This window comes from Carcharodon carcharias, chromosome 4 (genome assembly GCF_017639515.1).
Source record: "Carcharodon carcharias isolate sCarCar2 chromosome 4, sCarCar2.pri, whole genome shotgun sequence".
Lineage (NCBI taxonomy): Eukaryota > Metazoa > Chordata > Chondrichthyes > Lamniformes > Lamnidae > Carcharodon > Carcharodon carcharias.
Genome location: NC_054470.1, coordinates 100,441,840 through 100,464,675, shown reverse-complemented (window position 1 = coordinate 100,464,675; position 22,836 = coordinate 100,441,840). Strand labels below are relative to the sequence as shown.

The window sequence follows — 22,836 nt, the reverse complement described above, 5'->3', positions numbered from 1 at the left end:
GATCTGGTGTTACATCATACAGGAACAGTACTACCACATTATCCTGTAGAAGCCATGAAATCCTTCTGGCTGAGAACATTCTCATTGGCATCCAGGTAGGTCTGAAGTGGTGATAGGTCAATGAGGCTGGAAATCACATGGGCCAAATCTGTAACCAGAAGCCCCTGAAAATAAGAACATTTTTGTATAAAATCTGGGTCAGAGTCTATGCAGGGGACAGAAGGAGAGATGACTGGGTTTTGGGAGACACAGACCTGGGCAATGCTAGACAGATGAAGGGCTTCTCTTTGCAATGATCAGTGTGTGCCAGAATACACCTCCAATGTTTCGAGGCACCAGTCGTCTATTACAAAGGTCTCTTTCCCTTATCCTTCAACTGGAACACAGTCAGTTTTGCAGGTCGATGTAACCACCATGATCATGGCCCACACTTTTCTCAGACCACTACCTTGACCGGCAAGTATTGGCTATTTGTAGGAAAAGGGCCATTGTTATACTTTGGCCAAGTGAACATGGAACTCACCTGTCAGAGTAGTCCTTTTCTTTTGCAAATCTTAGGAAGGCTCCCATAGGATCTGACCCAGTACTTAATATGAAAACAAGGGGAATGTTATTTGATATGTCCTGATAAAGGGTAGCTAAATCCACAGGAGGGTTCTCCACAAACTCCTTCCCAAGAATTTCTATGACAAAATCTGTGATTGCAAATACTACCTGGAAAAAGAGTGAAAAACAATTCAATTATCAAAATATCTTACAAACTATTTTCTGCCTTCATGAAATTTTTTCTGGTTTCACTGACTTTTGAAACAATGGGGTAGAAATTGCTTTGAATGTGTTTTTGTGGTAGGTTAGGGAGCTTTTCGAGCAAACTGCTGGAATGAGTGGGATGAGCATGGCAGTGCAAGGATTATTGCACCCCTCCCCCAATCCCAAAAGAGTGGAGAAATAAATTCCATGACCTCACAGGGATAGCTAGATTGTGCCTCCTAACTCATATTTATCATTGCTTTAGCCTTGCACCAACTGTTGCTCCAGCATTGTGAGTAGCAAATAGAGTATTAAATGTGAAGAAGTATGAGCAATTACTGTTACACTCAGGAGGCGGCTTGGGGGCCCTCTACAATGGGAAGGAAGAGAGTGAAAGGGCAGGTGTTGAAACAGTGATTCGCAAACTTAGATTGGCTGATTGCTTTTTTGAACAGCTCTGCTCAGTCTTCAATTGTGACCCTAAGTCTCCAGTCAAGTGCCATTTTAATTTTCCATTAAGCTCCCATTCTGACTTATCTGTCCTTGGCATCCTACACTGTTCCATTGATGTTCAACACAAGCTCAAGAAACACCACCTCATCTTTCCACATGGTACTTTACAGCCTTCCAGCCATAACAATGAGTTTAATCATTTTAGATCATAATCAATGCTCCCATTTTCTCTTGGGTGTTCATAACCATTAACACCTCCACTGGACCCAATTTATTCTTCCACACTTGTTTCACTTGCACCTCCTTTAGTCATTTAATCAATTCTGACCGTCGCCATTTACAGAGCTTCCCTTGCATTTTTTCAACTATCAATTTTCTCTATCTCTGTGTGTGCTTAAAGTGGGTTCATCACCAACATCTTCCAGTTCTGATGAGAGGGCATCAGCTTAAAATGTGGGCTGGAATTTTACTGGTATGTCAGCAATGGCTTGTTGCCAAACAAAATTGAAGCTGGTAGTCTTTGGAGAAAAAGGAAGGAGAAATTTTGGAGTAAAGAAAAAGACAACAGCACGAGGAAGGTAAAGGTCCCCAATTTTCTCAGAGCTTTATCTATACAATCCCAGTGTAAAACTGCTGAGAATTTTCACTGGGACATGTATGTAGAAATTCTATCATCTCCACACAAGCTTGTCATGAAGAGATATTAATGCTAATAATGTTACTGGAAATTATTTTTAAATTGGAATTGTAGTAGGGTCTGTGTCTATGCGTGTATCTGTGTGTGTGTGTCTGTGTGTCTTAATTGGATTAATCAGATACAGAGGGCTCAAAACAGATACCGATCAATCAAAACAGCGGAAGGCTGAGAGGAGTATAGAATGTGTGGGGGGGAACTTAAAAAGGAAATTAGGAGAGCAAAAGGGGGGCATGAAAAACATTGGCAGGTAAAATAAAGGAAAATCCAAAGTTATTTTACAAGTACATTTAGAGTACTTGGATAACTAGGGAAAGAGTAGGGACCATAGTGATAATTTGTGTGTGGAGCCGGAAGACATAGGTATGGTTCTAAATGAATACTTTATGTCGGCGTTCACAAGTGAGAGGGACGATGTGGGTATTAAAATCAGGCAGAAGGGCTGTGATATAATTAAATAAATTAACATAGAAAGGGAGGAGGTTCTAAGTGGTCTGGCAGGCTTAAAAGTAGATGAATCTCCAGGCCCAGATGAAATATATCCCAGGCTGTTGAGTGAGGCAAGGGAGGAGATAGCAAGGGCGCTGGCAATAACTTTCAATACCTTTCTGGCCACAGGAGAGGTGCCAGAGGACTGGAGGAAAGCCAATGTGGAACCATTATTCAAGAAGGGATGAAGGGATAAACCAGGGAACTACAGGCCAGTCAGTCCAACCTCAGTGGTGGGGAAACTATTGGAAGCAATTCTGAGGGACAGGATTAATCTACACTTTGAAAGGCAGGGATTAATGAAGGACAGTCAGCATGGTTTTATTAAGGGGAGGTCATGTCTGAAAAATTTGATTGAATTTTTCGAAGAGGTGACCAGGTGTGTAGATGAGGGCAATGCATTTGATGTAGTCTACTTGGACTTCAGCAACGCTTTTGATAAGGTCCCACATGGACAACTGATAATGGAGGTAAGAGCCCATGGGATCCAAGGCAATTTGGCAAATTGGATCCAGAATTGGGTAAGTGGCAGGAAACAGAGGGTGATGGTCGACGGGTGTTTTTGTGACTGGATGCCTGTGTCCAGTGGGGTTCCACCGGGATCAGTGTTGGGTTCCTTGCTGTTTGTGGTATATATAAACGATTTAGACTTGAATGTAGGAGGGTTGATCAGTAAGTTCACAGATAACACGAAAATTGGTGGGGTGGTAAATAGTGAGGAGGATAGCGTTAGATTACAGGAGGGTATAGATGGGCTGGTCAGATGGGCTGATCATGGCAAATGGAATTTAATCCGGCTAAGACCATAAGACCATAAGAAATAAGAGCAGAAATTAGGCCATTCGGCCCATCGAGTCTGCTCCGCCATTCAATCATGGCTGATAAATTTCTCAATCCCATTCTCCCGCATTCTCCCCATAATCTTTGATCCCTTTACCAATCAAGAACCTATCTATCTCAGTCTTAAATACACCCAATGAAATGGCCTCCACAGCCTTCTGTAGCAATGAATTCCATAGATTCACCACTCTCTGGCTAAAGAAGTTTCTCCTCTATCTCTGTTCTAAAAGGTCTTCCCTTTACTCTGAGGCTGTGCCCTCAGGTCCTAGTCTCTCCTACTAATGGAAACATCTTCCCCACGTCCACTCTATCCAGGCCTTTCAGTATTCTGTAAGTTTCAATCAGATCCCCCCCTCATCCTTCTAAACTCCATCGAGTATAGACCCAGAGTCCTCAAACATTCCTCATATGTTAAGCCTTTCATTCCTGGGATCATTCTCATGAACTTCCTATGGACCCTCTCCAGGGCCAGTACATCCTTCCTGAGATAAGGGGCCCAAAATTGGTTACAATATTCTAAATGTGGTCTGACCAGAGCCTTATAAAGCCTCAGCAGCACATCCCTGCTTTTATATTCTAGTCCTCTCGAAATAAATGCCAACATTGCATTTGCCTTCCAAACTACTGACTCAACCTGCAAGTTAACCTTAAGGGAATCCTGGACTAGGACTCCCAAGTCCCTTTGCACTCCAGATTTCTGAATTCTTTCCCCATTTAGAAAATAGTCTATGCCTCTATTCTTCCTACCAAAGTGCATGACCTCACACTTCCCCACATTGTATTCCATCTGCCAGTTCTTTGCCCATTCTCCTAACCTGTCCAAATCCTTCTGCAGCCTCCCCACCTCCTCAATACTACCTGTCCCTCCACCTATCTTTGTATCATCTGCAAACTTAGCCAGGATGCCCTCAGTTCCTTCATCTAGATCATTAATGTATAAAGTGAACAGTTGTGGTCCCAATACTGACCCCTGCGGAACTCCACTAGTCACCAGCTGCCATCCTGAGAAGGACCCCCTTATCCCACTCTCTGCCTCCTGCCAGACAGCCAATCTTCTATCCATGCTAGTACCTTGCCTCTAATACCATGGGCTCTTTTCTTACTGAGCAGCCTCCTGTACGGCAGCTTGTCAAAGGCCTTCTGGAAGTCCAAGTAGATAACATCCATTGGCTCTTCTTTGTCTAACCTACTCGTTACCTTCCCAAAGAATTCTAACAGATTTGTCAGGCATGACCGCCCCTTGATGAAACCATGCTGACTTTGCCCTATTTTACCATGCACTTCCAAGTATTCTGAAATCTCATCCTTAATAATGGACTCTAAAATCTTACCAACAACCTAGGTCAGGTGAATCGGCCTGTAATTTCCCGTCTTTTGCCTCACTCCCTTCTTAAACAGGGGGGCTACATTAGCGATTTTCCAGTCCTCTGGGACCCTTCCTGACTCCAGTGATTCCTGAAAGATCACCACTAATGCCTCCACTATCTCTTCAGCTATCTCCTTGAGAACTCTGGGGTCTAATCCATCTGATCCAGGTGATTTATCCACCTTCAGACCTTTCAGTTTTCCTAGCACCTTCTCCTTGGTAATGGCCACCATACTCAGCTCTGACCCCAACTCTCTTGAACTTAGGGGATGTCAATTGTGTCTTCCACTGTGAAGACTGACGCAAAGTACCTATTCAGTTCCGTCGCCATTTCTTTGTTCCCCACTACTACTTCTCCAGTGTCATTTTGCAGCGGCCCAATGTCCACTTCTACCTCTCTCTTACCCTTTATATATCTAAAAAACTCTTGCAATCTTCTTTTATATTACTGGCTAGTTTACCCTCATGTTTAATCGTCTCCCTCCTTATTTCTTTTTTAGTTGTCCTCTGTTGGTCTTTGTAGGCTTCCCAATCCCCTGGTTTCCCACTGCTCTTCGCTGCATTGTATGCTTTCTCTTTAGCTTTTATGCTGTCCCTGACTTCCCTTGTCAGCCATGGTTGCCTCATTCTCCTTTTAGTATGCCTCTTCTTCCTAGGGGTGAATTTTTGCTGTGTCTCCCAAATTACTCCCAGAACTCCTGCCATTGCTATTCCACTGTCTTTCCTGCTAGGCTCATCTCCTAGTCAATTCTGGCCAGCTCCTCCCTCATGCCTCTGTAGTTGCCTTTATTCAACTGTAATACTGTTACATCTGATTCCAGCTTTTTCTTCTCAAATTGCAGGGTAAATTCTATCATAGTATGGTCACTTCCTCCTAAGGGGTCCTTCACTTTAAGCTCCCTTATCAAATCTGCCTCATTACACATCACTAAATCTAGATTTGCCTGTTCCCTAGTGGGCTCCACCACAAGCTGCTCCAAAACCCATCTCGTAGACATTCCACAAATTCCTTTTCTTGGGATCCACTACCAACCTGATTTTCCCAGTTTACCTGCATATTGAAATCCCCCATAAGTGTGAGGTGATGCACTTGGGCAGGACAAACAAGGCATGGGAATACATGATGAATGGTAGGACCCTGGGAAATGCCGAGGATCAAAGGGACCTTGGTGTGCATGCCCACCGGTCCCTTAAGGTAGCAGGACAGGTAGATAAAGTGGTTAAGGCGCCATATGGGATACTTGCCTTTACTAGTTGAGGCATAGAATATAAGAGCAGAGAGGTTATGCTGAACTGTATAAAATGCTGGTTGGGCCACAGCTAAAGTATTGCATGCAGTTCTGGAATCTGCCTTGTGGAAAGGATGTGATTGTACTAGATGGAGTGCAGAGGAGATTTACCAGGATGTTGCCTGGGCTGGAGAGTTTTAGTTATGAGGAGAGATTGGATAGACTGGGGTTATTTTCCCTGGAGTAGAGGAGATTGAGGGGGGACATGGTTGAGGTAGATAAAATTATGAGGGGCATAGATAGCGTAGACAGGAAGTAACTTTTCCCCTTGGTGGAGGGATCAATATCCAGGGGGCATGGATTTAAGGTAAGGGGCACGAAGTTTTAGAGGGGATGTGAGGAAGAATTTTTTCACCCAGAGGGTGGTGGGAATCTGGAACTCACTGCCTGAAAGGGTGGTAGAGGCAGAAAGCCTCATAACATTTAAGAAGTATTTGGATGTGTAATTGCGATGCCATGGCATACAAGGCTATGGGCCTCATGCTGGAAAATGGAATTAGAATAGTTAGGTACTTGTTTGACCTGCACAGACTCGATGGGCCGAAGGGCTTTTTTGTGTGCTGTAGACCTCTACGATTCTAAGGATTAAAGCCAGCTAGTCTGGGTGCTTTAATGTATAGTAGTTTAGGATGTTAATTAGATAAATGTAAGGAAGTTAAAAGGTAAGGTGCAATTTGCATTTGTTGAATAAACCACTCAAAAGAATGGGTAAAATCTTGCACTTAGCTGGGAGATGCCGAGCAATGTGTTTATATTACTAATAAAATTGGTAGAATGAAAGGATTATTGTTGTAGAGGTAATTTTTTTTAAAAAAAACCTGGCAATACAATGGAAAATGTACATTCAAAGGGGAAGTTAGGTATAAACAGAAAGGCGTTTATGTGTGACAGGCATTTAAGATCTAACTAGCCCGTAAGCCTATAGCTGTGTCTGCAAAGGAAACAAATTGCAAGGAACCTTAATTTGAATTTGTAAGATCAAATGTGTTTTGCCTGGTGTCTGTTTAAAGCCTATGGGATATTCTTGCCTTGATGAAGATTCACCCAGGAGTGATTAATTTGGGGATTTATTTAAAAGCTATTATGGTAGCAATTTGTAGACAGGTGTACGTGTTTAATTTGTTGTTAAATTAATAAATGTTTAATTTAGTTTTAAATAACAAAACCTCTCGAAGTTTGGTAGTTTTATTCCTGAATTCAGAGCTGCATCTCAAACATACCAATTGAAAATATAGGTTATGACAGTTGTTCAAGTTTCCCTCTGGGATTTAAACAATTCAGCCTTTACCAATTGCTGTGTCAGAACAAGCTTAACTATGGAATAAGAAGGGGAGGTCGGGTCGGCAGTGTGTCTTCTCCCTGCTGCATTTCCTTTCTGCTGAGTGATCTGGATACTGACAAGTTAATAAATCCATGGATTGACAGAGGAGGGGCCCACCAGAGTATCCTGACCCTACCTGGTAATTAAGGTATTGCTAACATTTGAATAATGTGATATTAACATTTATTTCAGTGTCACAGCGTGCATGCCGAAAGCAAGTTAGTCTTCAAGTGAGATTCCCTGAACTTGCCAGGAGTTTAATGACTAAGGCAACAATACTTTTGGATAATCAATGAGCACAAGGCACAAGGTTTTCATTTCCAAGACAACTGACCATAATTTTCTTTAACTGTAATACATGCATTGCCTATCCAGATATGTGAATGTTGTAAGTAACCAACATTGATCCTTTTTCATTATCCATTAGAATTTAAAAAGTCTTTATTTTAAACATGTTAGGCCACATTCAGTTTAATTTAAGCTGATTTCCCAGAGTTTAAGCCAACAATGTTAGCACAGAAGAGTTAGAATAGCACAGGTCATTCCGGCATTCTGACAATACCTTTGTGTTATTCACTTTCTTTTCTCATTGGAACAACAACAACTTATATTTATATAGTGCCTGTAATATAATTAAATGTTCCAAGGTGTTTCAAGAGAGCATTATAAAACAAAATACAATGCTATACTACATAAGGAGCTATTAGGTCAGATAATGAAAAACTTGGTCAGAGAGGTAGGTTTTAAGGAGTTTTTTTAAGGAGGAAAGTGAGGAAGCGAGGCAGAGAGGTCTGGGGAGGGTATTCCAGAGCTTAGGGCCCTCGCAATAGAAAGCGCAGTCACTAACTATGGAGTGATTAAAATCCCAAATGTTCAAGAGGCCAGAACTAGATGAGTGCAGATATCTCAGTGGGTTGCGAAGTTGGAGAAGATTGCAGAGATAGGGAGGGGTGAGGGCATGGGGTACTTGAAAACAAGATTAAGAATTTTAAAATCAAGTTATGTTTGACTGTGAACCAATGAAGGTCATTAAGCGCAGGAGTGAGCAAGGGTGTGAGGTAAATGGGACTTTCTGTGAATTAAGACACGGGCAGTAGAATTTTGGTCTCAAGCTTAAGTAGGGTAGAATGTGGGAGACCAGCCAGGATTATGCTGAAATATTCAAGGTGAAACTTTATGTAGAAAACACAACTTTGTGACTGGTTATTTAATTGATGACAGTGAAATCAATGAAGTTGATTTCCTTGGGGGCCCTGAAGGTGTTACTGAACAGGCTTCTGACTGCCTGGGTTATCGCTATGGCTTGGTTGCACGTCCAGTACAAGGCCAGCAGTAACCAGGCCTTGTATTCGGAAGTAGGGCAGAGACATTGGTAGGTGTAGCAGGTCTGCAGATCTGTAGCACTGGCTGTTGTGATTATGGTCTGATGGATTGTTGCAAAGACAAAAAAAGGCCATTTACAATTTTGTCTTTTTGACCTGCAGCCTGGCCCTCTCAGGCTCTCTGGTTTTGCGGTGATCGCAGATGCAAAGTTCACAGTGATTTTTTTTTCAGGCACTCCTTCTGGTTGACAATAAATAGGCCACAATACAGGGAAAGGGAGCCAGGAAGCTGGGGCATCCACCTGCCTCATTTAAATAAGGTTTTCAAGTCTCTGCTTATTGTAAGCACAAGCCCTTTTGTTCCCTCAGGGAAGGCCCAAAAAACTGCAGTACATTATTGGAGAGGAGTCCTGGCCCTATTTTTCCTGATCTTCGTGTCTGATGAATAGACAAGAATTTAGCAAAATTGGCCCCCATATTTCAAAGCAGCCCTCCATCACACATACACATTGTACTGGAAAGTTGATATTTTTGCTACAGGTATTAGATTGAAGATTGCAGATCGGGAGAAGTAATCCGTGCCCCTTACTGAAGTGCTTAAAATGTAATAAAAGGCCACCACGAAGCAAACTGTGTATTCTTTTGAATCCTACTTGAACTAATATAGCTCCTTGCAGCTGTTTTGTCTGTTTAATAACAGCTATATTACAGCCATGTGTAATGAAATAAAACAATTTTGTTTCAGATTAATTTTTACTAGAAAGAAAGAGGGGCATCTGGAGAAATGTTAGTGTTTGTAATAATGTGAAAGATCAAACGTCTGAACTTCTAAGATCCAGGGTCAGTCTCAAAATTACCCATGTTGCATATATCACAAATACAGAGTAAAACCCATGCAGTCTGCTGCAATAGTGTGCTTTAACCCCAACCTCATAAGAACAATTCCTATTGCAACAACATCATGGGGCTGAATATAATGGGTGGCAGGGTTTCCTGCTCTACACCCAAAGGATCATCAGGATGCCAGCTGTCCTGTGTTAACTGGTTGGAGGCAAGACTTGCACCTTCACTCAGTAGGAAGTCCCACCCCAGAGAGCTGCCGGCCAATCTGCTTGGCCAGTAATTTTGCAGTCTCAGCAAAGCCACAAGGAGCAGTGGCCATTGTTGGGACTATACCGAGACCCACAAGTCAGACATGCACCTTGGATGCAGGTTAGTGCAGAGGGGCGGGGGAGTTGGATGTCACAGTGGAGACGGGAGACTAGGTGGGCGGAACGTGATGGGATATAGCGGGGAGGCGGTGTACGAATTGGGAAAAGGGACCTGTGAGGAAGGCACCCTGCCCCCTTCTTGCCTAAGGTCACCTGGGGAATTCTATGGGACCACACCCCCGCCGCCCCACTCTACAGCCTGAAAAACTAACTAGCGGGGTCCCATAGAATGTTTGCCCATGGAGTTTGGAAAAGTAGCATGAAACTGTCATACTGGGCTGAATTTTAAAGTGGTTTTCAGGATCCCATTGCTGGGTGGATAAGTGGGTCCTGAGCCCACACATGATGGCAGCAGGAGCAGCTTCACTATTTTACTGCATGCGGCCTCCTAATTAGCAACCTGTGGGCTCCATGGGCTCCTGATACTGAAGCCTCAACAGCACCACCGAGAGTGGTGGATGCTGCTGAGGCAGAAAAGAAAATTGAGGACGCCTCAAAATGGAGACAAGTGCATAAAAATGAAAATTTAGAAGGCCAAAGTCCACAGGGTTTGCCTTTCAGGCCTGTGGCCCCTTCTTTGGGCCACACAACCTCTGGCTTGGGTGGCCCCCTGTGTTCCAGCACAGAGGTTGCTTCTACTAAGCTGGTGGCAAAATGCCAGTGGCCCTGTTAAATAATCTCTAACTTATGGGTCCCTCGGTGGAGCAGGCAGCTGATTCCATAACTTCCATATGAGCAGCCCATAACTTCCCCAGTGGCATCAAGCTGTCCCAACGCTGCTCCCTGCTATTTTACTGTCACCCCAACCCCCCCTCCCCCCACCCCCCACCCCACCCAACCTCTGAGCCCCGTCCCCCACCAGCACCAGGCAACTGATAAAATTTAGCCTAATGTTTTTGCCAAAAAATTAACTGGATCACAACTAAACATTGTTCAGGTATACCTATGGTTATGTAACCATATGAAATTAATAACATACCTTTTCTTCCATAAAACTTTTAATTAAAATGAGTTTCTGAAACAAAGACAGCCTTTCATTCCAGTAGCCAGTGACAACATATTCTTGGTCTTCAGCTTCAGTATCTGGTGGTTTTGGTGAATATGGTGGCAACTTTGATACATATCCATCCCAAGATGGTGGGTTGATACCAATGTCAAGACGTCCTGAAACAATGGTTGACAAAAGTTATCAAATTTCAGGCTCAAGGGGCTGAATGGCCAACTTCTGCTCTTATTTCGTATGTTCATATGTAAAACTAATAATATAATAAAAGCAGTGCTAGTAAAGGCATAGTTACGTCAGACGTTAAAACCAGATACTACAATGACAATAAATCCTGTGGCTGGTCAACACTGAGCTCCAGACAGTGGTTAAGTAAGTTGGCGCCTCCAGAGAGTGATAACAGCTTCAGGCAGGTGAGCACCTGAGGGAATGTAATGGAGCCTTGAATGGAAGAAATGCCAATAATTATATGATGTAATCCTTGAATGAGCCAACAGGATCCACAACCTGCAAGCTGTGACATAGCTGCAGTACATGATAAGTCACTGAAAGAGCAATTACCGACATTCTGCAACATGCCAAAATTTAAGTTCCTACCTTAAAGCGGAGTTCAGGCACAGGGTCTCTGATGATAGTCGACAATTCATATTGGGAGAAATATTATGAAAAATGTAATATCTTTCTGGAAATAAAAAATAATGGTATTTGAGTTTTACCTAAGTTGACCTTTATGTGAGTTGCAACAATTTCCTTTGTAATGCCCTTGAAGCATGGCAAATTATCTTCAAGGTTACAGCATGTATGCCACACTGCAGTTCTCAACCAATTGGCTGGTGGTTTTGGAGGACGCTCCTAGGAAGAAGAAAAACTAGAATTCAGCATCGGCTCTATTTGCAGTCACTTAATCATTGGATTTAACATCTACTGATTGAAAAACCTTCAAGCCTCCTTCAAAATGATGGGTATAATCACACCACTCATATTTGGTAACATAATTGATTATCTGATGCTCCTAGATTCAATAGCATCAAGGTATCAGGTATAGCAAAACTACAAAATGATCTGAATTGGATATATATCAGCACATGAATAGAAAGCAATTGCAGGCTATATTAAGCCTGAGGAAAACATAAGTCATGTTTCAGGCACTCGCAGCAAATCAACTTCACCATCAGTAAAATAAAACACACAGATCCCTCTCAGCTGTGAGCTATAGGCATTCAACCAGGACAAGAGATGGGCACATCCTGCCCAGTTGACCCTTCAAAATCCTTTTCATTAATATCTGGAGACCTCTGCCAAAATTGGGAGAGCTGTTCCACAAACTATTCTAGACAGGGTCTTCCGGTCGGTAAGCAGGGACGGGGCCTGCTCGCCAACGCGTAAAATGATGCGGGATGACGTTGGGTGGAAGTCCCGACATCACCCTGTGTAATTTCCATTTTCAGGTTGGTGGGGGTGCAGCCCATTCGGATGCGTGCCCGCCGACCTGTCAACAGCCAATTAAGGTCATTAGAAAACCAATTCAGCTCATTAATGGACCTGCCCGTCCAACCTTAACCTTGACGGGCAGGCCGGGAGCCCAGGCGGACTTGTGAAAAAACATGAAACCTCATCCACTGGCGGGATGAGGTTTCATGAGGGTATTTACATTTTAATGAAAGGTTTAAGTAAAAGTTATGGACATATCCCAACTCATGTGACAGTGTCACATGGCAGGGAAAATTTTTAAACTCCTTTATTAAAAGTTGGAAATCTGAGCCGGTCTCACTGAGGCAGCACTTAGCCTCAGGGAGATCTGTGTGCTATTTCGAGCGCATGCGCGAAAGAGCGCACTCCCGGCTGAGGGAATCCTCCCCCGCCTGCACAGGGACCGCATAGCTCTTCCTGGTGGATGTCATGCTGGGCGGGCCTTAATTGGCCCACCCACATAAAATGGTGGCGCGCTCCCAACTGGGAGCGCTGATCGGGAACCTGCCTGCTCCCACTCTTCCTCCCCCAAGGGGGTACAATTTTGCCCTCTAATGTAATCATACTCACAGAATGATATTTATTAGCCAACATCCTAGATCACGCCAGCACCATTCTAGGGTATGCCATATACCAGCAGGACATACTCACCAGAGGTCAGGGTTCAGTGGTATATAATTGGAAGGGAATGGCTCATGGAGTCCTTAACATTGACTTTGCCTCCTCCCGCCACCATGAAAGTCCGAGGGTTTCAGGCCAATCGTAGGCAAAAAAAACTTCCTACTGCTTACCACCAGCCACCCTCCCTCAGCTGATCAATCAGTGTTTCTCCTCTTTGAGTAGCAAGGGCACAGTATGGACTCTTGACAAGGCCTTCATCACTAAATGTACAGCTCCAAAATATCACCATTGATTCAACTGGCTGAATCCTAAATCCTGAGTGACATAGCTGCCTGAAAAGGTTTGCAACAAGTGTTGTGAGAGCCAACACAAGGGGACAACCTACTTGACCTTATCCTCACTAATCTACTTGTTACAGATGTGTCTTTCCATGACAGCAATGGTAGGAGCGATTACTAAATTGTCCTTGTGGAGACCAAGGCCCCATGTTCACGATGAGTGCCCCCTCCATTGTGTCATGTGGTACTGTCACCAGGCTAAGTGGGATAAACTAAGAACCGATCTAGCTGCTAAAAACCAGGCATCCATAAGGCACTGCAGGCCATAGCAGCAGAACTGTATTCCACCACAATCTGTAACCTCAAGTCCCATTACCATCAAGCCAATGTCAAACCCTGATTCAGTGGAGAAATAGAAGAGGGTTCTAGGAGCAACAGTAGGCATACCTAAGAATGAGTATCAACATGATGAAGCTACAACACGGGACTACATGCATGTTATATACAGAGTAAAAGCAGCATGCTATAGAATTAGCTAAATTGTCCCATAACCAAAATATCAGATTGAAGCTCTACAACCCTACCCCATCCAGTTATGAATGGACAATTAAGCAATTAACAGGAAGCGAAGACCCCGTGAACATCTGGAGGTGAAGTGAAAGTGACTGTCCTTGACATCAAGGCAGCATTTGACCAAGTGCGGCACCAAGAAAGCCAAGTAAAACTGAGGCCAACAAGGTTTTGAGAAAAAGTTTTGAGTAGCTGGAGTTATAACTGACACAAATGAAGATTGCTGCTGTTAAGACATGGGGGCCAATCATCTCAGCCAGAATATCACTGCTGGAGGTCCTCAGGACAGCATCTGAGAGCCAGCTATCTTGAGCCGCTTCGTCAATGATCTTCTCTCCATCATAAGGTCAGTTTAGAGCTGTTTGCTAATGATTACAGAGTGTTCAATTCCATTGGCAATTCTTCAGATAATGAAGCAGCTCAATCCAGCTCCATGCTTGAGCTGTAGAGTAGAAAATAACATTCATGCCACACAAGTGCTAGGCCATGACCACATCCTAAGTACTTCCCCTTGACAATCAATGGCATTACCATCGTTAAGCTACCCCTGCCACTTTCCTGACCATATTCAACAGTCTTGGGCTCCCTCCTGCTGACCACAATCAAGAATCATAGAGTTATCATTGACTGAAAACTCAACTGGACCAGCCACATAAATACTGTGGCTACTGCAGCAGGCCAGAGGCTGGGCATTCTGCAGCACATAACTCATGATTCCCAAAACCTCTCTCTGCCTACAAGGTACAAGTTGAGAGTGTGTTGGAATACTCTCCACTTTCCTGCACAGGTGTAGGTGCAACAACATTTAAGAAGCTCAACATCTTCTTGATCTCCACTTCATGCAGTACTTCAATGTTCACCTCATCCATCATTGGCATACCTTGGCTACAATGTGAATATAAGAAATAGGAGCAGGAGAAGGCCATATGGCCCATTGAGCCTGCTCCACCATTCAATATGATCATGGCTGATCTTAGGCTCCAACTCCAATTTTCTGCCAGCTCCCCATATCCCTTGATTCCCTCAGAAACCAAAAATCTGTCTAATCTCAGCCTTAAATATATTCAGCGATGGAATCCTCTAGGGTAGAGAATTCCAAAGGTTCACAAACCTTTGAGCGAAGAAATTTCTCCTCATCTCAGTCCTAAATGATTGGCCTCTTATCCTAGAGCTGCCCCATTGTTCTAGAATCAATTGCGCACACTCTTTGTTTTCCTAATAGCTTGATGTACCTGCATGCTAACCGTTTTTGGTTCCTTTGACAAAAACACTCTCAAGTCTCTCTGAACATCGACGTTTACAACTTTCGTGCTTTTCAAAAAATATTCTGCTTTTCAATTCAATTACCAAAGTGAATAACTTCACACATCCCCACATTACCCATTCAACCTGTCGATAGCTCTTTGCAACCTCTTTGTGTCCTCCTCACATCTTGCATTGCCACCCAGTTTTGTATCATCAGCAAACTTAAATACATGACTCTTTTTTTTTTGTTCAAGTCATTAATGTGGATTGTAAATAGCTGATACTCCAACACTGATCCTTGCAGCGCTTCACTATTCGCTACCTGCCAACTTGAAAATTCCCTGCCATCTTTATTGTGTTTCATTTAACTAATTAGGTTTCAGGTTTATAAATATCATTCAATTGTTCTCTGTAGCTGTATTAAATAGTTTAGTTAAGCTTTAAATTTAATGCAAAACTTATATATTCACATGCATGCACTATCTGAAGTGAGTCCTATCTACTGGATACACTGCAGCAAGTTACCATGGCATCTTTGGCCCCTCCAAGTAGCACACCATCCTAATTTGGACATGTATCTTCCTTCATTATCACTGGGTCAAAATTATGGAACTCTCCAACAGCATTGTGGGAATACCTTAACCACATGGATTGTAGTGATTCAAGAAAAAGGCCCCTCGCCACCTTATAAAGGACAATGAGGAAAGGCAATAAATGCATGTTTTCCTGACAACATCCACATTGAGGAGAATGGCTTTAAGAAATATCAGATAGAGCATGATCTGCATAATTCTTGGATACTGCTTAAGAAGTTCTGGAAGGTGGTGAGTGTCTTTTTTTTTGTTTCAATGATGTACACAGGCCATCAATATTGTAGCTGAGCTAACTTTATTGATAACACATTTTCCTAACATGAACACATATCTGCAGTGACTGAATTCTATCAAGACAAGTTCCAACGTGTGCTATCTGACCTTCAAACCCCAGGTCAGGTGACCCCATATCTCATACTGAATACTGTATAGTATCTAATACTGGAGTCCACAACCACAATCAGCTATTATCATGACATTTCCATTTTTTAAAAAAAAGCTTTTATCCAACTCAAGTACACAAAGACTCTTATCTATTCTTTTTCAATGTTTTGATCAGTGCGTTTGTCTTTTACTCATCTCTGTATCTCTGTGGTTTTCTCACTATTCTTACACTGGATGTTCTGAGTGATGACAGATGTTATTTTGAAGGACAAAGGCCCCTCTCCAGCTCTGTGTCATTATCACCCTTTGACTCTCAGGCTTTGTCAGGTTATCTGTTGCTTCACTGCTGCATTCTGGTTTTTGATCTTCAGCTACACTTTCTGGTTCAGAGCAGGGTTGTGTTTCATTTGTTTTCCATAAGCATTTCCAGTTTCCCCTGTACTGTTGTCCGTTTGGAGTCTGCACTATGTAAGATCTTGGTTCTCCTGTGATTCCTGTGACAACAGCAGCATTCCAGATCTCTTCATGCTGAATCCTCTCCCATGTTCAGGTCAGGCAGCGGTCATGCACCTCGATCAAAGTACTGTTTCTCGGTTTGAGCAGGTCCTGTGCACTGCAACTCACTGGCTGTGGAAATAACAGTTGATGCGCAGCTGGAAGCTTAGTTCTTAGTCTTCTCCCCATCAGGAGCTGTGCTGGAGATGATCCAATGCCCTCTAATGGAGTATTCCTGAAATCCAGCAAAGCCAGGTAGTCTTCTTCAACAGGTATTTAAAGTCTGCACAATACGTTCCACCATTCCATTGGATTGCGGATATCTAGGACTTGATGTAGTGTGGCAAAATTCTCAGTCCTGTGTGAAACTCAGTGCGTGAGAATTGTGGACCGTTATCTGAGATGAGTACTTTAGGTATGCCGCAGCAAGCAAAAATTGATTTTAAATGATTTATTACAGCGATGCTCGTACTATCATTTCTCAGCAGCACAGACTCAAAAAAACTTTGATTAATAGCCTACTGCTAGTAGGTACTCACTGTTGTCAAATGTGAACGAGTCCACTCCAATTTTCTGCCAGGGCCTCTCTGCAGTGTTGTGTGGTTGAAGTGGTTCTTTTTGTTGCGACTTATTGTACTTTTGGCACTCTGCACACGCATTCACCATTTCCCCGATTCGTGCTCCCATTCCAGGCCAATACATTATGTCTCGTGCTCTCCTTCTACCTATTTCTATGCCAAGGTGACTTTCATGTATGCGCTGCAGCATTTCTTTCCTTAGTGTTGCAAGAATTATAGTCTTTTCTCCCTTGAAAAGTATTCCTTCTGCTACATGAGGTTCTTCACTAAAGTTCTAGTACTCTTGTACAGCAGAAGGGTCTCCGCTCCAATGTGTGGGCCAGCCAGTTTGCACAATCTGCTGCAGTTTTCTCAGGGTGACGTTGTTCTTGGGCACTTCCCTGATCTCATCCAGTTTGGTTGCAGCCACAGGTAAGTTCTTTGTCAGCATCTGAACCTGTGCTTCCATTTCTTTATCCTCTTCCTCCATGTTGGATAAGTATGCACTTGACAGAGTGTCTGTGATGTACATTTTGTTGCTTAGTTTGTCTTTAGTTCTGACCTGGTACTTCTACATACACATTAGTAATCTTTGATTCTTGGCGGTGCACAGTTCAGGGGCTTTTTAAGAATGGCTTCCAAAGGCTATTGATTGACATCTACCTCCATGTCTTTGCCATAGACAAACTGGTGGAAGTGTTCTTGGCAAACACAATTGCTAGCATTTTCTTCTCTATTTGGGCATACCACTGCTGTGTTTCAGTCATTGCCTTTGAAGCCTATGCCACTGGTGCCTCATTTTGCAGGAGGACAGCTCCCAGGCCAGTCTTTGAAGTGTACACTGAGATCTTGACCAGCTGACTGACATCATAATACTCAATCATGATAGGTCAGTATTCTCTTCAGATTGGTCAAAGTTTCCTGGTGACTTTGTTCCCAGTGCCATTCCACAACATTTTGTAGATGTTCTCTGACAGGTGCTGTCAGGTCTGACATGTTCGAAATTAATTTCCCAAGATAGGTCACCATCCCCAAAAATCTCTTCAAGTCTTTCTGGGGGTGGCATGTTCACAACTGCTTCGACTTTACTTGGGTCCGGCCTCAGTCCCTCACTTGTTCGCACATGCCCCAAGTACTTGATTTCATGAAGATCTATTTTGCACTTCTCCTTCTTCAACTTGAGGTTCCTTTCTCTAGCTCCAGCACCTGCCTCAGTCTGTGGTCGCGTGCTTCTCATGAGGCTCCCCAGACCAGTACACCATTGATATAGGTTTCCATGCTCACTAACCCTTCAAACAGCTGCTTCACTGTTCTGTGAAACTCTTCCAGAGTTGAATTAATTTTAAAAGGTAAGCGTAAAAATCTGTATCACCCGTCTGGTGTGTTGAAGGTACAGAAATAGGAACTGCATTCACCTAGCTTGACCTGCCAGAAGCCTGAACTTACATCCAAGACTGAATAGTATTTAGTATCAGCTAGCTTACGCATGATCTCTTCTACTGTGGGCAGCTGCTAGTGCTCTCTTTGTACTGTCTAGTTTAGGTCTCTGGGATCCAGACAGACTCTCAGATTCCCATCTGATTTTTCTGCAATTACAATTGGATTAACCCACTTTGTCGATCCTTCAATTTTCTTAACGATGTGAAGTTTCTCCATTCTGTCCAGCTTTACTTTCATTCAGTCTCTCAGCATACTGGTATTTTCCTGGGTAGGTCTACTTTGGGTGTCACAGTTTATCACAGTTCTTACACCGCTTTCTGTAGGCTGGACAACAACGTGGTAAATGCTCTGTTCTGCATTGGCTGCATTTAAATGTTTAAATAGCAGTTTTGTTCTTTTTATGTTTAGAATGTCTGTTTGTTCTTTCCGGGGCTTTTTCTGTTTAACTGCATCTAACTGCTTGACAGTGTGTGGCTTATCACCTTCTGTTACCTGTTTAAGCTGGCATTTGGTTGTCTCTGCTGCTCTGCAGATATTTATTGTTTTCTGCAACATGAGATCAACTTCTGTCAAAAACCGTTCTCTGAATGTCACTTGCGATCCCACAAATTATTCTAGCTCAGATGAATAACTCTTCAAGCTCTCCAAAGTCAGACGATTTAGCTCATTTTCTCAGCTCAGTTACGTACTGACTAATGTTGTCACTGCCTTGCGTGCACATAAAAGATTGGTATCTTTCATACGTGATGTTTTTCTTAAGGCTGCAGTAGGCTTCGAATTTTTCCGTTATTTCTTTCAAGTCATTTAGTTTCAAATATGAATGTGTTATAGACTTCAAGGGCTCTTCCCCTGTTACCTGAAGAAAGATGGAAGACTGTATTTGAGGGTCTTTTTTTAATCACTGCCTGTCGCTGTGAGGTACAGCTCAAATCGCTGCCAGGACCTCCTCCAGTTTTTGGCAAGATTTCCCTCCAAACTGAGCTCTATTGGTGGTTTCAGAACATCCATTGTTGTGTTTAGTTTACTTCTTATACCATGTCTTGTTTTTTGTTTCAATGATGCACACAGGCTGTTGACATTGTAGCTTAGCTAACTTTATTGATAACACATTTTCCCAACATGAACACATATCTGTAGTAACTGAATTCTATCAAGACAGGTTCCAACATGTGCTATCTAACCTTCAACCCCCAGGTCAGGTGACCCTATATCTAGTACAGGGTACCATATAGTATCTAATACTGGAGTCCACAACCACAATCAGCTACTATCATGACAGTGAGCAGGAGGAACCGAAGATGACAATGCAAGTTGCCTGGCACCAATACATAACACTGGGAACACAAGAACTGCTGCACCCAGGAACCAGCTGCAATTTCAGAAGAGCTTCAATATTGTGAGCAGAGCTGCAAAGATAAGAATCCTAACTCACATCTCTCTTACTCTTTGATTATCACTCCACCATCAGTAGCACAAGAATTCTCAAGCCTTCCCTCTGCTGCTTCCCATCACTCCCTCCAATCACAGCAATGCACTTCACAGAACCTCCTCCTGCTACTACTTGCACACTCAACACCTATTACTGTCCACACAATCACTTTCTTCGCTCCACCACATGTGTGTTTTTACTCATGCATCATCTGTCCTGACATACACATTCCCACCAAATGACACAGGCTGTTTGTTCTAGCTGAAGGATTTTGTACACAATACCTGAAAACAGGTACTGGACCAGAAGGTGAACCACCTCTGTGCCCTGTACATGGAAACTGTAGATAGACAATGCATTAGGGGCATTGTGAATGACAAAGCTGATGGATACACTCTGAAGTGTAACTGGCCATCCACTCCTCTTTTTCCTTTCTTGCTGAAATCTCTCCCACACATGCTCTGTGTGACAAAGTGATATTACTTTGAGCTGCCATTCATCTGTCTCTGCTACTACTTGTCACTAATAGCTAACTCTTGTCCCCTGTCTTCCTTTTTCAGGTCTATCAGAAGTATAAGGGCCAGATGTAGCAGTGGGGAGGGAGAACAGCCCTCCAGAGCATGGACCAACACACAACTTTACCCTTGCAGGCACCAGCTGATAAATAAGAACTCCGTGCTGTTCAGAGGATTAGTTAAAGGGGTAAAACAACTTTACACTTGCTGCTTGCTGCTGAACTGCTTGTGAAGCATTTTAATGGAGTGGTGCAGAGCAAACAGCTGGCTCAGGATATATGTTGGTGCCAGAAAAGTCTCCTGGTGTAGATTTTGAGATCAATGCCACTGATAGTGCAGTGCATAATTGATTGGCATTGGAGGTTTCCATAGAACAGTCAATGAATCCCTGCTGAGTTCAGATAATTTTCAGTTTTGGTACAGATTGAAAATTGGTAATTGCGAATTAACTTGAACTGCCAGATTTCCTTCCTCACTTAATTGGAAAGTGACCCTAAGTCTTGCCATTCCCAGGGATCTAATGGCTGCATATAAAACCTAGGGTAGTTTTTCTCCAAACAAGAGCCTTTATGCTCTTATGCTGTCTTGTCCACTCCCCCCATAACCATGTGGTATGATACCACTGTATCTGTATTTTCAATCTTTTGTACATGCTTCAGTGATACTTCAAAATCTTGCCATTCATTAAATTCAGTAATGGCAGCTGCAATCTGGAGTTGAATAACTATTTTTGATTTTTCTCTGTGTAAAATTGACCTTAAATGAGACAGTTTTTTAGTTCCCATCCCATTAAAGTTTGTTAATCCATTTGTGCAGAGTTAGGAATACTCAGAGAACAAATGGACAAATATGTTTTACGCCTTTTTAATGACAGTTCAGTATTCTTTACTCATGTTTACTTTATTGCTAAAGTTAGTGAAAAGAATAAGTAACTCGTTCTTAGCATTAAATGGAAACATTTTAAAATATTAATAAAAACAACTGCACTGTAATAACTGGTCAAATATCAAAAGGCTTAAGTACTTAAAGTAATGCTTTAACCAAAAGTTTAAGTTGGTCAGCATTTCAAATTACACAACTTGTTTTATATTTGGATCCTTGAAGCTGAAACATACCTTATCCAAGGCTACAGCCCCCCTGAGGAAGAAGTTCCATTCATCATCTGTGACTTCATCATTCTGGCGTAGGATCTCAGTACAGAGCAAGAAACTATAAACAAGTTTGTGCTGTTCGAAGAGGCCTCTGGAAACATTGGTGTATGTGGCAAATAACGTCGCATTTAACAGAATCTTCAAGCGTTTCTGTAGGTTATAGGTCTTGTCAGATGTTTCAATGGTTTGATTAAAGAGCTATCAAAAGAAAAGATCAGCACTGAGTAATAATTCCTTACCACTGCAGCCTATGTGTATATTTGACATTTCTTTCGAAGCAGCTGCCAGTCTGTAACCTCATAGTGAAGCATATAGCTCACTCTATAATTACCATCAAGCCAAGCGATCAGCCCTGGTTCAATGAAGAGATGGGCCCAGGAGAGGGGGTGTACTAGGGGCAAAGCACCAGAGCCCATGCTCTAAGGGTGGTGGGGGGGGAGGGGGGGAGGGGGGTTGGGGGGAGGAGTTGGGGGGGTGGGGGGCAGTGCTGGGCTCATTGGCCAAGTAGCTTGTCCATCAGAATGGTCTATGTGCCAGGTTGGTTGCTTAGATATTGCAGTGCCTAACACAATAAATGTAAGTATAGGAATAATTGACAATGGACCACTCTATTGTTCCTTTGGTTTAAAGCAGCAAAATGGAATATCAAGGAGCATCACTGTGCCATCACATGTCCTGCTTCATCCATCTTGTAGACACAGATCAGATGTTGGTACTGGTGATGCATCACTTTTCTTGAAGTGATTGGAGACAAATAATTTAATATTCCTTAGAATATTTCCTGATCAAAATGATAGTAGGTTTTGTTTGTTACAAATATTTAGTGGTCAGGGGCAGGAAACTTGACTTTGCCTTGTCTCAAGCCAGGAGTCCAGAGTCCATTGAGGTCTCCCCATTGCTGCCATGATTCAGATCTGCTAACCAGAATGTTTTCAAAAGAGAAACATATTTGTAAAAAGAATGATGAACATATCAAAAATGAAAATAAGTTATTTAACATTAAAGAGTGAGGCTTAAAATATGGGTCACAAACACATGTACACTGTAACCCCTCCACTCCTGAATGCATCGGAATGAATACCAGAATTTTCTGGTTTACAGAATGCAGTTAGAATGCCTAACCTCAATTGTGTGAACTGGAATATACTGTAATAAAAAGGTTTACCTGAAACATGAAACAGTGATAAAACATTATAAAATATTAATGAAAGTTGTTTTACTTCTCCAAATACTGTATCTTCCATGTTGCCGCTCCAAGAGTACTATACTAAATAGTCATTTGGTAGTAAAGAACTTGAGTATTGCTGAAAAAAAGAAAAAAAAATTGTCAAAGCATTTCATCTTGCACTC

At 42.6% G+C, this 22,836-nt stretch overlaps 1 protein-coding gene across 1 annotated transcript in view; it reads right to left on the bottom strand.

The window, feature by feature from the left end:
• Positions 1 to 22,836, bottom strand: part of dnah6 (dynein, axonemal, heavy chain 6) — a 425,407-nt gene that overhangs the window by 88,550 nt on the left and 314,021 nt on the right. Inside the window, exons 61-64 of the mRNA XM_041185312.1 lie at positions 21,451 to 21,684; positions 11,455 to 11,590; positions 10,715 to 10,899; positions 524 to 714 (exon numbers count right to left, since the gene is read on the bottom strand). Coding sequence (XP_041041246.1) covers positions 524 to 714; positions 10,715 to 10,899; positions 11,455 to 11,590; positions 21,451 to 21,684 — 746 coding nt within the window. The remainder of the gene's footprint in view (positions 1 to 523; positions 715 to 10,714; positions 10,900 to 11,454; positions 11,591 to 21,450; positions 21,685 to 22,836) is intronic.